General features: G+C 45.7%; 1 protein-coding gene across 3 annotated transcripts in view; it reads left to right on the top strand.

The window, feature by feature from the left end:
* Positions 1-17,566, top strand: part of FARS2 (phenylalanyl-tRNA synthetase 2, mitochondrial) — a 383,333-nt gene that overhangs the window by 194,888 nt on the left and 170,879 nt on the right. For all 3 annotated transcript variants that reach the window (XM_060163756.1, XM_060163757.1, XM_060163758.1), the window contains one exon: positions 16,387-16,547. In XM_060163756.1, coding sequence (XP_060019739.1) covers positions 16,387-16,547 — 161 coding nt within the window. The remainder of the gene's footprint in view (positions 1-16,386; positions 16,548-17,566) is intronic.

Genomic DNA, 17,566 nt, shown 5'->3' with positions numbered 1-17,566 from the left:
TGTGGACATGGGGGGAAGGGGAGGGTGGGATGAACTGGGAGGTTAGGTTTGACATAAATACACTACCATGTGTAAAATTGATAGCTAGTGGGAACCTGCGGTATAGCCCAGGGAGTTCAGCTCAGTGCTCTGTGACGATCAAGATGGGTGGGATCGGGGGGTGGGTGGGAGGGAGGTCCAAGAGGAAGGGGATAGATGTATACGTATAGCTGATTCACTTCATCGCACAGCAGAAACTAACACAACATTGTAAAGCAATTATACTCCAATAAAAATTTTTTTTAAGTTATTGTTAAGAAAACTTTTAAGCATTCTACAGAGTCTAGAGAATAATATAGTACTCTGTTCAAAATGCCAGCTCATGAAATAAGACATCACAGATGGGACTGACGCCCCTGGCGGCAGTGTGTGAACTTGCTGTTTGTCCCCCTTCCTGCCAGCATTTTTCATTGTCAGACTGCAGTGTTTGCCAGTTTGATGAGTGAAAAATGATGAAGCCATATTTCTCAAATTACCTCGAGTTCCTGAGAATAGATAACACATGGAAGATAAGTTTGCAAAGAAATAGAGCCCCCAAACGAAATAAAATATTGATTAAAAATTCATGATAGGGATTCCCTGGTGGCGCAATGGTAGAGAGTCCGCCTGCCAATGCAGGGGGCACGGGTTTGATCCCTGGTCCGGGAAGATCCCACGTGTCGCGGAGCAAGTAAACCCACGCGCCACAACTACTGAGCCTGCGCTCTAGAGCCCGCGAGCCATAACTACTGAGCCCGTGTGCCACAACTACTGAATCCTGCATGCCTAGAGCCCGTGCTCCGCAACAAGAGAAGCCACAGCAGTGAGAAGCCACGCACTGCAATGAAGAGTAGCCCCCGCTCGCCACAACTAGAGAAAGCCCGCGCGCAGCAACGAAGACCCAACGCAGCCAAAGATAAATAAATAAATAAAATAAATTTATTTTAAAAAATTCATGATAGATTTATCAAAACTAAAAATGAGAAAATATTGACAGATATGTATGTTAATGAATCAGAATATATTGAGCCTCCTGATGGGTTTGGATTGGTCCCTGAATGATGGATTCGGCTGCTTCCCTCCAAGGGAGGCAAGGGAGGCTTTTTTTTTTTTTGCGGTACGCGGGCCCCTCACCGCCGTGGCCTCTCCCGTTGTGGAGCACAGGCTCCGGACGCACAGGCTCAGCGGCCATGGCTCACGGGCCTAGCCGCTCCGCGGCATATGGGATCCTCCCGGACCAGGGCACGAACCCGTGTCCCCTGCATCGGCAGGCGGACTCTCAACCACTGCGCCACCAGGGAAGCCCTAGGCTTACTTTTGACAGATGCTATTTAGCAGCAAGAGTGATGGCCATGTACCTGCTTCTTTCCTGATAAAATTACACCAAAGACAAGCTCGGGTTCTTAAAAGCCTTTTTTGTTTTTAAAAAAAAAAACACACACATACTTTTAGGAGTTCTTAGAAATCCTTTCTTTCCCTTTGTAATTTTTTTTTTTTTTTTTTGCCATGCCTCGTGGCATGCAGGATCTTAGTTCCCTGACTAGGGTTTCTTGTTCCCTAACCTCTCTGGGTCACCTGTTTTAGTGCTGACTTCCTTAGACATTCAAGGGTTGTTTTTCCTTATGTTTTAGCCAAATTCTTGTTTACTGAACCTTTGCACAGTGTAGGAACACCATTTTCTTAATAACAATTTGTAAGTGGTAGGCTCTCTATAAATCTCTTCCAGTTTATATGAAATGTTTATACTGAGTTAGCAGAATTATTTTTATAGGACAAGGAAAAGTGGCATTGATCCTCAGTTTGGTACCAGTTAGAGGTTATGCAGATCCCTTTGTCATGTCAGAATGCTAGGGCTGATTAATCATCAGGACAGGCCCAGCCATGCAGAGCTAACAGAGGACCCCCTGAAATCCCAGTGGCTTAATCCATTGAAAGTGTATCAGTCAGAGAGAGCCACAGTGATAACATCACGGTTCCCATAGCAGAGGACGGGAGAGCTGGAGGGTCTCCAAGGGGGCTGGGGGGGGGGTGTCTCGCTTTTGCCTGCTTCGGTTCCATTGGCTGGAGCACGGTCACATGACCGCCTGGCTCTGCTGGGAGGGTCCAGGAAGATGAGAATGACGCAGGGATTGGTTTTCACATGGCATTTCCCCACACAGAGATCCTTCTTATGGCCTAGATGTGGCTTGACAGAGTTTATTGATGAAAGACACAATCTGTGTCATGGTTCCGACTACCAATTTGGTCTGTCTGATGAATACATGATGTTATAGACATTTCGTGTGCTTAGACCCGTGGGATTGTGTTTTTAGCTTTGCCAACTGATACCTTATTTTTATCCAGCTCTATTCCTATGTCCGTTTAAGTTTCCCTCCATCTGTTTTATCTCTTAGGTTCCATAGCCAAAATGTTAAAAACGCCTCGGATTCCTTGGGAAGAAGAATGGAGAAATTGGTCATGTTAAATCCCCATTCTTCTGTTTCCTTGTTCTATTCCCCGTCATTTCTATTCAGTTTAATATTAAACGCTACTTTCTTTGGGGTCAGGAGTAAAATATTTAAATATTTCAGATATTTACGTGTTACCTAGAGGCATAAGGAGGCAAGAGCAGGGGTGGTGGGTTGGGAAGCACAAAGGAAGAGAACTGAACGAGGCCGTTTGGTAGCGGGCGAGGAGAGGAAGGATAAGCAAACCATTTATAACACTGAAGTCACTGAGCTGGACTCAGTAGATGTAAACTTCTAAAATTGTTTTGTTTTTCACACCACTGCCTCCAGCAAGTTCTGTCTAATCGTTCTTCCTCATCCAGAGTGAGATTTCAAGCAGTTCCATGGCTTTCCTGGTCACTGTCAAGTACAGTCCAGGCTAATGGCAAAGCTTCCATCTTCCATCCAACTGACGGCTTTTCCCCCCCCTCAGCTCAGAGTAGGGCACAGGGGTGGAAGCTGGAAGGGTGGTGATGGGGGAGGGAGAGCAAGGGGAAAGAGGGCTGGGCACGGAGGGGCGGAGGAGGCGACGGCCAGGGAGGGGCCTCTGTCGCTGCGGAGCTGGGATCTGGCAGTGTGACCAGTGTCCAGATGCTGGCTTTTTTCTCCGGGGCTGCTTGGCGGATCCCTTAGCGATTCACCACTATGGAGCCTGAAGGCTTCAGGAATGGGTGACGGCCTACCCGGCTGATGGCTGGGTCTCTGTATTCAGTGGTGTATTTATAGGCTCATGCTGCTGAGGTCAGCTCATGCACTCCAGGACCTGGGGGTGGGGTGCTTTTCGAGCTTGAGGGCCCACCTGGGCTACAGGAAACTCACAATTCGGTTGTCCAGCACAGACCTGTTTTCCTGCTCAGGACCACAGCCGTTTCCATTCAGTGTTCAGCCTTTAGAGTTTTTCAGGTGTGGGTGAGGGGTAGTCTCTAGGTCCCCCAGACCCAAGGAGACACTTGCCAAGTTCTCTAGGTGGTTCCCTAACCCCTGCCCCACTTCCTTGATGGGGGGGGGTCACTCCCCATTTCCCGTGGAAGGGAGAAGAGGCAGCGGTAACAGGACGTAACTCTCCCAGGAGCTCATGTCTCCAATAACACAGTGAAATCTCAGCTTCCCTAACAGCATGGAGGTGGCAGAGGGGTGGTGAGCAAACTCATCGCGCTGTCCCATGGCATGTCCACCATCCACCTCTCTTAGCCTTTGGGACCTCTGCCAACAGCGGGAATATTCCATTTAACATTGTCCTGAAGCAACAAGAGAACCTCCGCGAACATGAGAGGATTTGTCGGCCTCTGACGTGAGCTACCTGCTCGCAGTGCAGGGTCCAGGGGAGCGTGGTCTTTACTGCTTTCTGGGTTTGCGTCTCCACAGACCTGGGTGGTGACCATCACGAGCACCTGCAGAGCCCTTCCTTTGCTCTAGGCCTCTTTTGGGTAATAACTAATAACTCACAGGAGCTTCACGAAGGCTCCACGAGGGGGTTCTGTTGACTGTCCCAACTTTACAGACAGAGAAGTGGAGTCAGAGAGACAGTAAGTAAATAACTGGCCCAGGGTCGCCCGGCTGGTGAGTGGGGCAGCAGGACGGGGCTGGGTGCAGAGTCAGTGCTCCCAACCTGTCTGTTCTTTAGATTAACGGTGGTGATTAGGGAAAAACTTCCACAGGGTCCCATTCTGCTCTGAGGAAGACGCAGCCCCTGTCCGTCTTCAGCGGCTCTCTGAGATCTCCAAGCTCTACCGAAGGCCAGGGGCTGCGTTGGGTAGGGAGGGGCCCATCACCAGACCCTTGTGGAACACGGAAGGGCCGGCTTCCTTCCTCTCTTGGGCACTCACTCCTGGGGAGTTTCCTAGAAACGGAACACCTGGCCTCTACTCACTGAGAGATTCTTCTCTACTCAGCTTCCACATTCTTCCCAGCAAGCAGAACCCTCCTGCTAAAGAACTGTCTTGCCTATTTGTACACAGGCTGCCCTGACCCAGAAAATGAGTCTGTTTCCTGCCCGTCCCCTCCTCTCCATCAGGTTCTGAGAGCCCAGAAATGTCCAGAAAAAGGAAGGGGACAGGGCAAGAGCAGATTCCCCAGGGGAGCTCAGATTTATATTGGGAGAAAAGGCATGAAAATTTCTTCATTCAGGGATCCAATCAATACTATTTATCAAGTTAAAAAGTTCCCCTTTATTCATGGTGCATCTTGGTATAGAAGTAATAGTTGGATGTGACCTGGGTGGGTTAATGGGAAAGGGGTAAAGAGAGGGGAGAGAAGTGAGGGCGTAGGGCACTGGCATCCCCCTGCCTGGTGAGTGTCGAGGGGCCTCACTTGACCTGTCAGAACTGTAGACAGCCCAGTTAGGAAGGATTTACCAGACTGCCACGATGGGGAGGCAGGATTTCGCCCTCCACAAATGTACAGAGCTGCACTTGCTTTTTCTTTTTTCTTTTTTTTTAAATTGAAATTTTGGGGGATAATAGTAGGTTCATTTGCAGCTATAAGAACAGAGAGATTCTGTGTACCCTTTATCCTGTTTCCCCCAGTGGTAACATTTTGCCAAACTATAGTCCAGCTACACCAGGTTATTGGCGGTGACACAATCCATTGATCTTAATGCACATTTCCCAGTTTGACTTGGATTCATTTGTTTGTGTATTTAGTTCTATACAGTTTTATCATGTGTAGATTCACCTATTCACCACCAAAGGCAAGATACAAAATAACTCCATTGCCACAAGGATCCTTCACATTACCCTTTTATAATCATATTCGCCCTCACCCGGATCTGCTGTCCCTGACCCTTAGCAGTCACCAATCTGTTCTCCATTTATAAAATTCTGTTATTTAAAATGTTATAGCAATGGAATCATATAGTCTATACCCTTTTTGGGGATTGGTATTTTCCACTGGGCATAACTCTCTGTAGATTCATGAAAGTTGCTTCCTCTGTCCCTACAAAGTCCATTTCTTTGTGTTGTGTGGGTCAGTGTTCCGTGGCGTGGATGTCCCACTATTTGTGTAGCCGTTCACCCATGGGAGGACATCTGGTACCCTTGCTTTCGACCTCTTGGGTCATAGGCAGATTGGCCTTTCAGTGGTTGTTTTGCTGTATCTCCTTTTTTTTGGGGGGGGGGTGGATGGAACCATATCCGTAGACTAAAAGCTTCTGGAATGATGTATATTATCATATGTTGATAGAAAAAAAAGCCATTCAGTGTGTTCTTAATACTATTGGGGCTTATTATTGTTACATTCGAATGATTATTACATCCCTGGCTTTCGTACAGTGGGGAGCTGATAGGTGACGTCGTGTAATGTTAGCGCCGTGTGCACAGTCCCTTAGAGTGCAAACAAGCAGTATCCCTTTAGGGTTGTGTTCGGTCCTGAGCCGTATTTGTTCAAGTTTGTTGTAAGTAGTGCCCACAGCTGAGCGGGTCAGGCCCTGGACAGTTCCAAGGTGGACATTGGCCCCGGGCCTCCAATCAAGCCCTGATTACTTTGGCTTCGTACGAGAGAGAACACTGTGGGGTGCCAATGAGGGGACAGAGGATGGGGTTATGGTTTGAAAATAAGAAGGGAAGCGTGACTCAAACAGCTTTGCCAAGAAAGTTTTGGTTAACTTGTCCTTAAGATATTTGGGAATAGACTGGATCAAGCTGTTTGGCTTTTGCTCAGAAATCTTCTTTTGCGTTTTGGTAAATAACTTGGCTTCAGGACTTCCCTGGCGGTCCAGTGGTTAGGACTTGGCGCTCTCACTGAGGGCCCGGGTTCGATCCCTGGTCAGGGAACTAAGATCCCGCAAACCACACGGCACAGCTGAGAGGTCCTAAAGGCTACTGAACTGGGTTCAGGCTAACATTAAAGGCTGATTTTCCTCTGCATGTAGATAGTCGCTAGATAGATGGTCTAAAACAGTAAAGACCATAAACATGTAACTCTGAATTTTAGACTATTGGAGCAAGCTGAGGACGAAAATAGAAGTCTGTGTAAGATACTCCTATTGACTTGTTTTCTGTTTGGAAAGGTCAGAGAACATGTCCACAGCGGTAAAACAACCCAATTAATATCTGTCTACGCAATAGCAGCCAGTGATAATCTCATGCAACTTTTCATGTATTGACAGGTGGGATTGATGCTCCAGGCGGACAGGTGCAGCACAGAAGGCAGATGTTGGGCAGCGGGCTTTATCCAGCAGTTTCTACCAGCTCTCAGTGGAGGCAAAGTGTTGCTTCTCAGCTGCTTTTCCTCTGAGGGTGGGATACTGCTTGACTATTAGTTTGTTTTAAATGTCATCTTTTAATTATATTTTGGATAATGATGAAGAGAGAAGCACCTCGTTTGGGAGAGCACATCCTAAAAGGCTCGGCAGCTCCTTTATCTGCTGCCGAAAACAACTCCCACTAGGAAAGAGGGTTTCATTAATTGTCATTACTCGGGAATTATGGAATTAGAACAGCTCACGTTTCTTTTATCATTCATATATTTAAGTGACAGTGGCATTACTTACTCTAAATTAAATTCCTTGCATGGTTAAAATATTATAACAGTGTGACAAGAAATAGAGCACTATTAACTTTTATTTTGGAGTCATTTTTCTAACAGATACGAAGGCACACTTTTTCAGACTACGAGGCGAGACGCATTATTCCTTGGTTCTGTAACAGAAAGGAATAGATAAGTACATCCAACTTAATACTTCAGGAGTTTTAGGGATGGGTTAATGTGTTTATAAGTCACCTAAGCGGTTTTCATGTCCTCCACACTAAGAAGGAAGAGAGCATTCTTCCACAGTGCTTCCCCTGGCAGCCAGGGGCTGGGCCGCGTTACTCTCTCCAGTTGGAGCTGGCCCTATACCTCTGTGTTTCATGGTCAGTGGCAGGACTGTGTTGGCCGCCATTCAAAGGCCTGTCCCCAAGGCCACATCGTTCTTGTCATTTGGGCTCCGGGGGTTACACTTTCCATTTCTGCTCCTTTCTTCCTGAAAGACCTCTCAATCCTAGTTTGCTTTTTGCTGTGGCCCAGTTTTGATAACTCTTGCTAATAAGAAACCTTAACGATACATTTGAAGTAGGTAAAAGCGTATCCCGACACTAATAATTCCGTATAGGGCTTGCCAAGTATTCCTCAAATACCTATTACGGTCGTGGTCACCTTATGAAAATTGGTGTACAAAGAATCCCCATTTAGTTGAAAGTGTTTATAATTAATGACCATGTTAGTGCACTTACAATGTGATTTGGTTTAAAAAAAAAGTCTCACATACAAATTTTGGGAATATATTGTTACCTGCAGTGCTGTATGCAATTCAGGCAGTTAAAAACAAAATACAACAAACAATCAAACAAAAGCAACTGCTCTCTCAAAAATGGACAATGTCCAAAGTTAGTAAACTGTTAGGAAGGCCAGCTTTTGCTCGCTGCAGACCTTTATTTGCAATGTGCTGCACAATAGTACTTAATTCTCCTGAGTTCTAGGACCTTAGATTGAAATGTGAGGGAAAGGGGTAAAGGATAAAACTACTATATTTTGGCGGCCAGTCAAAAGGAGGTATACGAAGAGGGAGATGAGTTCTCGGTTGATTATGCTCAAGTCAATATATTTATTTATTTTTTAATATTTAGTTAGTTAGTTGCGGCACGTGAACTCTTAGTTGCAGCATGTGGGATCTAGTTCCCTGTCAGCCCAGGACCAGGGATCGAACCCGGGCCCCCTCCATTGGGAGCGCAGAGTCTTAGCCACTGGACTGCCAGGGAAGTCCCGAGTCAATATGTTTAGTTTTTAACTCTTAATAAGTGCTAAGCAAGGCATGACCATTGCCTTTACATTTTCAGAAGGTTCTGAATTACCCTGTACTATTGTCAACTTGGTCACCTCAACTCCATTTCATGTTTCTGCCTCCATATGTTTGCTTTTATTTTTCCCCCTTGTTGGAAGGATACAGATTTTTAGGACATAGATCCCTAAGGGAAGCTGGAGACATTATAAGGAGAATTCTGGCTGGATAAGACCACTGGGGATTGTTTCACGTACTGTTGATTAGTATATGCACCAGAAATTGCTGTCTCCTTTATTAAGAAAACCAAAGTCTAGGACCCAGAAAGGAAAGGGGAATGTTCCAAAGGGAGTGTTTTAAGATGGGCGTTAAAGGTTTTATTAGAGAATGTTGATTAGGACTCAGCCCAGCTCAGACCGTAGGAAGGACCACGGTTTTCAAGGCTTGTAGAATCCGATCACAGTCTGTTCTGTCCCATGGAAAGGTTCTTTTCAAAGAGGTCCGCCTTGGATCGTGTGAAGGACTTATTGGCAGAAGCGTGTGGCACCAAGGATGTATAAACTAGAGAAGTTTCAGGTGGGAGATTGCTCTCTGGGCACAGCTCAGAAAGTCAGTCATCCAGTGACAAGTCTCCGAGGAAACAGTTCAAGGATTGTAGCTGGAAAGCAGGGGATCAAGTACTAAGTCCACGGTGGGAAGAGAAGAAATCAGAATTCATGTAGCTACGCTGGCCTCTCTAGGCCTGCCTGTGCTGTGCAGTGTCGTGCTGGGCTACTTGGGCCTTTTGTCCCTGAGTGGCTGTCGTTGTAACTAACGGTCAAGGGCAGCAGAGGCGTTTGTCCGACACTGCTGCTAAACGCTGGCCCCAAGCTCCCTCTGCAGCTGTGTGTGTGTATTGGTCAGGTGCAGGGTGAAAGGCACGCTTGGAGACATGAAACCCCACCTTCAGAGAAGCCTACTGATATATTTAAACAGCTGTGTATGCAAATCATTTTACTAGCTTTCATGGAATAACGACAAAGTCCATCAGGAAACTGGCAATAACAAAGCAGAAAGTACACAGACATAAGTGGAACTTTCTGGTGTTTTGAAATACTTTGAACAGAGCCTCCTCTCTAAGCTAATGTTTGAACATGAATCTGGGGGAACATTCACTGGATATATACTTGAAGTGAAAAAGACAACAACAACATAGGTTTGAGTCCCAGTGTCTGTGTGATCTTGCTTAAATGGTATTTACTTTTGAAACATCGCTAATAATACCAGTCTGACATCCCCCACAGGATCAAAATCAAGGTAATATAGGTGAAGTGCTTTGTAATTGGTTAAGTTCTATAACATATGAATGTTAATTGCTAGGTGGTTTCAGTGTTTCTTTTCACAGTTATTTTGGGAAAGTGTCAGTTCATTGAGCCAAAGAATTCCTAGAAATCAGCCCCTATTAACAGGGAAGTACTTAATATAATAAAAAATTTGTTCCAATATGTAATAGTTTAAAATTTTAATTTGACCTTTGGCTTTGCAACAAAACAGTCTATGAGAGGGAACCTCAGGGTGCAGGGTTCGGTCACTGGGGAAGAAAATAAGCTGGAAGGAAGGAAGCTTGGAGCAGAAGCAGCTCAGATCCTAGGCCCCGGGAGCTGCCGCCCCGCATGAAAGAAGCTCGGTGACAGTGACGGAGGCAGGGTGAGGGGACAGAACATTCAGTTTTCCTGTCATTCCTTGCTTTTCTGTTCCAATTCTCTCCTTTCTGAGATGTCTTTTCCAAAATGGTATCTCTCATGTCACCTCATGATGGATACACTCTCTGACAGATAAAAGATTAAAGAAAGTCACTGCCTATGTTGAAAACTTCATTTTAAGTATGAGATTCTTCCTAATACAACCCATGTAAATGCAGCCAATAAACTAAAAAGTGGAAGAATCTCAAAACCTTGCCTTCCTGCCATTCACTCATTTCCTCACAATGCCTGAGCCCTTGTACATGCTGGACACTGGTCCAGCCCCTCCAGGTGTGTCAGAGATGGAAACCAGCCCAGGTCCTGAGCCCGTGGATCAGATGCTACCGGCAGAGTCTGACAGTAAACAGTAAACAAAATAAATATGAAAAGTTGTGGGGTCTAAGAGGTGATATTCTTTGAAGAAAACAGAGCAGAGTAAGGGGATTAGTGACTGAAAATCTTTCTAAGAAGGTCAGCCTACATATAAAACCAAAATAATGTGAGATAAGAGTCCAGAGATGGGAAAGTTTAAAAACAAGAAGAGGAGAAGGAGGAGGGAAAACCTGAGTGCCTCCCATCCGGAATATTCTGTTTGACTGAGGTGCTTCTTTACAGTCAGTTTTATGCTCCAGAGTCAGTTTACTGGAACCCTCCAGTACTGGAATGTAGAAAAAACTACTGCCTTAAAACCCTGTCAGCCCAGGAGCACCTGGCAACAAATTACAGCTGAGGATTGCCAAAGACCTGAAAATTAGACCTGTCTGGGATGACAATACCTTTAAGTGTCTAGTTATTTATGGCTCTCTTTCTTCCGTAGAGAAGTGGGAGTGCCGTATAAAAGTATGTGCAAGAGGATAAAGTAAGTAGTTCAGATAATCAGGACAAAGAGGATATGAGGATAAGAAAATAAAACTGGGACAAGAGTCACGCAGCGAAACGTACCGCTGTAGAGGTGACCTTGGAAGGATGGCTCTAAGCGTCCACGGGGCCAAAGTAAGGAGTAGATTAGGATCAGTTACGTAAGTCGCGATATCCTTAAGCTGAAAACAATCCAGTTGTTCACGAGAAGGAAGCTTTTCCTGTTCCCATTTTCTTAGATCTGAGACCAGCTTATTTCATGAAGACTCGCAGGAAGACTGAGCGACCTAGTGACCGGCATTCTTGACAAGGAGTTCCTGGCACCTTACGAATATAATAGGCTGGTAGCTCAGTGCAGGGGGTGCAATTCAGAAGAAGCAGATCTAGATGGGACCAAAACAAAGTGTTTCAAAAACAGAATCTGGTACAGCTCAGCGAATAGATGCCCTTTCTTACAGCCCTTCCTGGTAATAGATTGTCACAAGCAGGCTTTTCAGTAAGAATGATTGTGAGAATCAAGGGTTGTGGGCAGCGGCAGGAAGCTGGAGGCCAGCTGTTCCCTGCTCCTCGTGGAGGTCTAGTCCTTGAGCTTCGACACACAAGCTGGTTGGGATTTCAGGTGCTGATGGGATGGCCCCTTGCTGGCCTGAGCCTGGCGTCCTCTCAGGCCTGTCCTTACAGCCACGTGGGACTGAGGCCCCGAGTCACACACACCATGTGGATTATTGTATGTTTGTGATCTTCCTAAATTCATGTATTGGTTTCCTGTCAGATGCGTTCCCGAGGAATTTTTATGTAAACAGTCATGCCATCTACAAATAAAGACTGTGTTACTCTTTCCTTTCCAATCTACTAAGCTGTTTTTATTTCTTCTTTACCTTTTTTTTCCACTAGCTGGGAACTCAGACAGAAATAGAAATAGCAAGAGTAGACATCCTTCTTTTCAACCCGACCCTGAGGGCAAAGCAACCAGCCTTTCACCATTGAGTATACTATTAGCTGTTGTTTCTTTTATTGTGTCTTTTATTAGATTGAAGAAGTCCCCTGTGTTCCTCATTGGCTGAGAGTTTTTATAATGAATGGATGTTGAATTTTGCCAGTTGCTTTTTCTGCATCTATTGAGATGATCATGTTTTCTTTTTTAAGCAGCTTATTAAATGAATTACACTGATTGGTTCTCATATGCTGAGCTAACGTTGCATTCCTGGGATAAATCCAGTGGTGATACAATGTCCTTTTGTGTGTCGCTGGGTTCCATTTGTTAATGTTCTGTTATAGTTTTTTGTTTTTCTCTGTTCATGCTGCACATGGAATCCTCCTGAATCTGCCTCACTCACCTGCCTGCCGCGAGGCTAGGATGATGGGGTTCACCTGGGACTGTCCGTTGGAGTGCCTCGCGTGGCCTCTGCGTGACACTGCTGCTCAGAGCTCGGCGGCTGGGTTCTAAGAGAGGGTGTTCTGCAGGGAGATTCCTGGGAGGGAGTGCTGGGTTCTAAGAGAGGGTGTTCTGCAGGGAGATTCCTGGGAGGGAGTGCTGGGTTCTAAGAGAGGGTGTTCTGCAGGGAGATTCCTGGGAGGGAGTGCTGGGTTCTAAGAGAGGGTGTTCTGCAGGGAGATTCCTGGGAGGGAGTGCTGGGTTCTAGAGAGGGTGTTCTGCAGGGAGATTCCTGGGAGGGAGTGCTGGGTTCTAAGAGAGGGTGTTCTGCAGGGAGATTCCTGGGAGGGAGTGCTGGGTTCTAAGAGAGGGTGTTCTGCAGGGAGATTCCTGGGAGGGAGTGCTGGGTTCTAAGAGAGGGTGTTCTGCAGGGAGATTCCTGGGAGGGAGTGCTGGGTTCTAAGAGAGGGTGTTCTGCAGGGAGATTCCTGGGAGGGAGTGCTGGGTTCTAAGAGAGGGTGTTCTGCAGGGAGATTCCTGGGAGGGAGTGCTGGGTTCTAAGAGAGGGTGTTCTGCAGGGAGATTCCTGGGAGGGAGTGCTGGGTTCTAAGAGAGGGTGTTCTGCAGGGAGATTCCTGGGAGGGAGTGCTGGGTTCTAAGAGAGGGTGTTCTGCAGGGAGATTCCTGGGAGGGAGTGCTGGGTTCTAAGAGAGGGTGTTCTGCAGGGAGATTCCTGGGAGGGAGTGTCTGGAGAGCGGGCATTCCAAGCCACCAGGCACTAGCTGGGTGGCTTTCTCTAACGTAACCTTGGAAGTCACGTAGCATCACTTCCCTCACACCCTGTGGGTTGAAGCAGTCACAGCCCACTGGGATTCAAGGGGAGGATATGCAGGAGCTTGTGGTCGTTTTCTGAAACCCCACGGATAATGACACTGATTTTCCAGGCTTGGAAATATATTGGCTCTCATAGAAATAAAGAGGTCAGTTCAGCTCGTAACCCACGTTCGCTAGTCACGTGATTTTCTTGAAGGTCTGGCACTGCTGTGTCAGGGGAGGAGCACTTTGTTCTTATAGCTTCTCGAAAATAAACAAGAGAAACTACTGTGTTTTATCTAGCCATGAACATTTTTATCTGGAATATTTCTCCTCACACTTGATAGAAAAGGCACATGGTATAAAGTCCCCCCGTCTTCCTCCACTTGCGCAGTTCTCCCCCCCCACCCCCGAAACAGACAGCTGCTGCTTTCCTTTTATAACCATGACATCGCATAACGGTACTAGTTTTCAAACAACTTTAAAACATGTTTCTGAAACGTCTTTTCAAATAAAAAAATAATAAAGAGAGGTGGAATATTAATGTTGCTTTGTGAGTTAGACTTTTTCCTTAATTATTAACTCTTTTAGATTTTATTATGAAATTTTTAGATAAAACCTACCATCTAGAGCCCAGTATCTGTAATTGAAAGAGCAGTAGATTCAGGGTATTTGAGTTTATTTCACATCCAGCAATTTTTAGTGTCTTAGCTTTTGCTCCTTCCATCCGTTACCCTCCCTTTCTTCCCCATCTTCTGAAACTTTCCTAAAGCAAAACAAGAATAACACAGAAGCCCTAGAAGTAGGCAAGAAAAAGAGCAGCAATCTCATTTTTCAAATGGGTGAAAAATATGATATGACGACATTCACAGAAAAGGAGAAAACGATCCTCAAGCAAATGAAAAGCTTACTTAAGATAAACACAAGATAAAAATGCGCTGTTACCGTCTTTTACTTATCAGATTTTGTTTTTATTTTTTTACGTTACAACCCTCATGTACACCTGTATTAAATAGTAGTGGCATAGTACATGCTCATTTTATCATAGACATTTTTCATAACTTCTTATAGTCTGTCACTTGATCAACATTTATTTGTATAATTATGATTTTTAATGACTACACTAAACTGTACTATAACTTTAAGGCATTCCCTAATTTGGGGCATTTAGGTTGTTTTCATGTTCTTGCTGTAATAAGTTATACAGCTTTGAATATCTTCCTTCATTTATCTTTCTTCTTCTGTTGAATTATTTCCTTAGGATAAATTCCTAGTGGAATCAGAAGGATAAAGAGTTTGAGCGTTGTTACGGATCTTTGTATGTGCTGCTGCATTTTCCAAATTGTCACCAGAATAAATAGTGTGACCAGCAGTCACCGAGGGCACTGGGACCATGCCGTGCTCGGCGTGTGGAACCACACCACCAGGCCTGGGCAGTGTCGCTTAAAGAGAAAATTATTCTTTTAGGACACAAAAGCAGTGTATCACACTCCTATTAATTTTTGCATTTTTCATTGCAGCCTTCTCTATGGTTTTCAGGCATCAGTATGACTTACTCGAAAGAGGGTGCCTCACCCTTAGCTGCTCTTCTAGGCAGTCGGCCAGGGGTCAGGGGCTGTGCTCCCTCCTTCGTGACCCCGCTGTCTGTGTTAAGCCCCCCTTCCCCCCTGCCTCGCGTGAGAGGTCATCTTACTCAGGACACACGTGGCTCCGCACTTGCCCGGCCACGTGCTTTTCTCCCCGCGTGTCTTCCCTCCCACTACTGCCGCATTCTCTCTCTGTACCTTTTCCTTTTGAGATCTCATTTTGAATATTTTTATCATTCATCTTTTAGACAGATCATCCAGTGAGGCTCACCCTTCTTCGTGGCTGCCGTTGTTGTAGTTTATCCTTGTGGTTTCATTTATAAGTGGCAGTGGCGCCGGCCCCTGGCCAGAGGCAGGTCCTCTCTGCCGTGTCTCTCCTGCCTGAAGCTTGCCCGGCCGGTGAAGATGTTCCTTCAGTCTGGAACTTGCCTGCATCTTTCTCTGCATTTGGAGCAGCGTTAGTTTTTCGTGTTGGGTAACAGATAACCTCATACTTAGTGGCTAGAGCAGCACGCACTTGTTATGTCACGACCGCCGTGCGTCAGGAGTCCGGTGCAGAGGGCCTGGTCCCCCGCCCAGGGTCTCGACAGGTTGAAATCAGGGTGTCACCAGGCCACGTTCTCCTCTGGAGCTCAGGGTCCTGTCTTCCCTCATTCGGGCTGTCAGGAGAATCCATTTCCTCACGATCGCGGGAGTGAGCTTCCCATCTTCTTGCTGCCGCCAGGGCCTCCCTTGGCTCCCGGAGGCCTCCCTCCAGGTCTGGCCACACCTGGGCCTCCTCTCTTCACGTCAGCTCAGCTCTCCTAAGCCAGCAGGAGACTCTCTGGAGTTTGCTAAGATGGACTTGCATAAAGTAACCTAATCCCAGCAGTGAAACCCTAGGGATTGGGGAGCGGTCCCTAAGGGGTCTCCTCGCAGGGCGTGTGCGTGGGGGTGGGCGTCCTGAGCCATCTCAGCGCCCCCGGCGTCCTGCTCACCCCTTGGAGTCCAGTCGAAATGACACTGTCTCGTGAGCTCTTCCCTGTGCTGGGCGTTGCTCCCTTGCCCCCTTCGCACAGCAGTTTGTGTCTTCCGTCTCACTCTGCTTCACGTGAACGAACCCGAGACTTCATGTGTTGCCATAGGTCTGAACTACACGCTCACCCTCGGAGGGGCTGGTGCCACGTGTGCACGTCACCTTGGCGGGCTTGCTCCTTGTGTGTTACTGGGGCAGCTTTTACTGAGAGTCAGAGTGTGTTCTAGTAAACTGAGGGTTCTTGGAGGTTGGACACACACTTCCTGAATATCGGTGGTCCACTGTGGCATGTTTTGAACAAATCTGCCCATCTCGTAAGCCACCTGGGGACAGAGCCTGTGTTTTCTCTCCTCTCTGTAACCTGAACATAGAGGCTGAATGTTGGAAAAAGGGGGAGCGCAGATTACAGGAAAGTATCTCAGAGGCAGGAACCAGGGCTTAGCCAGCCTGGGATTTAAGCAGAAATGAAAGACAGTATTAGAGAAGTTCGACTCCAGAGTGCCTCGGGGAGGGGAGCGAGGGATGTGGGGAGCACGAAAACTGTGAGATCAGGGTCCCCTTGGGTGTTTCCGCGGCCCCTCCCCCCCCAGCACCCTTCTGGTTGGCACTCACCACGGCCTTATCTGGGTGGGTGTCAGGAGTGGGATGGACCTGTGGACCCTCGTGCTCTTTTTGGTTTTTTTAAACTTTTTATTTTATATTGGAGTATTGCCCTTGTGCTTTTTTAACCTGTTGTCTTGTCTTTTTTCTTCTTTGTAGCTGGTGCTGAAGATCAGATCGGTTGGGCCTTTGGCCTTGGGCTGGAGCGGCTGGCCATGGTCCTCTATGACATCCCCGACATCCGCCTCTTCTGGAGTGAGGATGAGCGCTTCCTGAAGCAGTTCTGCCTGCAGGACATCAACCAGAAGGTGAAGTTCCAGGTAACTGACATGAAAGAATCAAGTAGATGATAATTGAGGGGGTTACGTGCCTGAAAATAAAATCATTGTATTTAAAGATAGTGTGACTTTGAAAAGAGGTTTTAAATAGAGATTCATAAACACACAGGAGATCATACACCTCCTGAAATTGTATGCTGAAAAAAGAGGATTTATCAAGCCTGTTAGTCTAAGCAGAGAACAAATTTTGGGCTTTATTAATGGCTATTTTATCATGAAATATCCATCTTTATCACTGATGATACCTTCACAGTTCAGTTTTTTTTGTTGCTAATCTAGACACATTGGCTTTCCTGTGGTTAGTGTTTGCAATGTATATTTTTTTCGGCATTTTATTTTCACTTTCTGTCTTTATATTAAAAACGTGTCTCTTGTAAACAGTTGGGTCTTTTTGTAAACCCATATTTAATTGGAGTGTTGAATATATCTTACACTTAACATAATTACATGGGATGTTCTTGGGTTTAATTTTATTATCTTAGTTCTTACTCATTTTCTCTTTCTGTTCTTTATTTCTTTATTTGGAAATTGAGGTTTTGTGGGTGTGTTTCGGATGGCTTTTGTATTATATTTTATTACCCTATTGCTATTTAGTGTCACCATTTTTTGTATTATTTTTAAGTGGTTATTCTAGATTACAATATGTATAATTAATTCATCACACTTTACCATGAGTAACTATTACAACTTCATGAAACATTTAACAACCTTACAATAGTGTAATTCTATTTACTCTGCCTTTTTTGTATTATTATTGTCATATTTTATTTCTTTGTGTATTATAATCCCATAATACGTTGCTCTATTTGCTTCAAATAGCCAATTGTCCTTTAAAGAAATTGAAAACTATATTATTTTATATTTTCCTTGATATTTGCCCCACTGATCACCATTGCTTTCTGCCTATCATGATTTTTCTCTGTGTTCATTTTCTTCAAGTCTGAAGAACTTCGTTTACCATTTCTCGTAGTGCAGCATGAATTTTCCCAGCTTTTGTTTGG

Source organism: Lagenorhynchus albirostris, chromosome 10 (assembly GCF_949774975.1).
Source record: "Lagenorhynchus albirostris chromosome 10, mLagAlb1.1, whole genome shotgun sequence".
Taxonomy (NCBI): Eukaryota; Metazoa; Chordata; class Mammalia; order Artiodactyla; family Delphinidae; genus Lagenorhynchus; species Lagenorhynchus albirostris.
The sequence above is the reverse complement of the archived record's forward strand: the minus strand, read 5'-3'. Positions and strand labels throughout refer to the sequence as shown.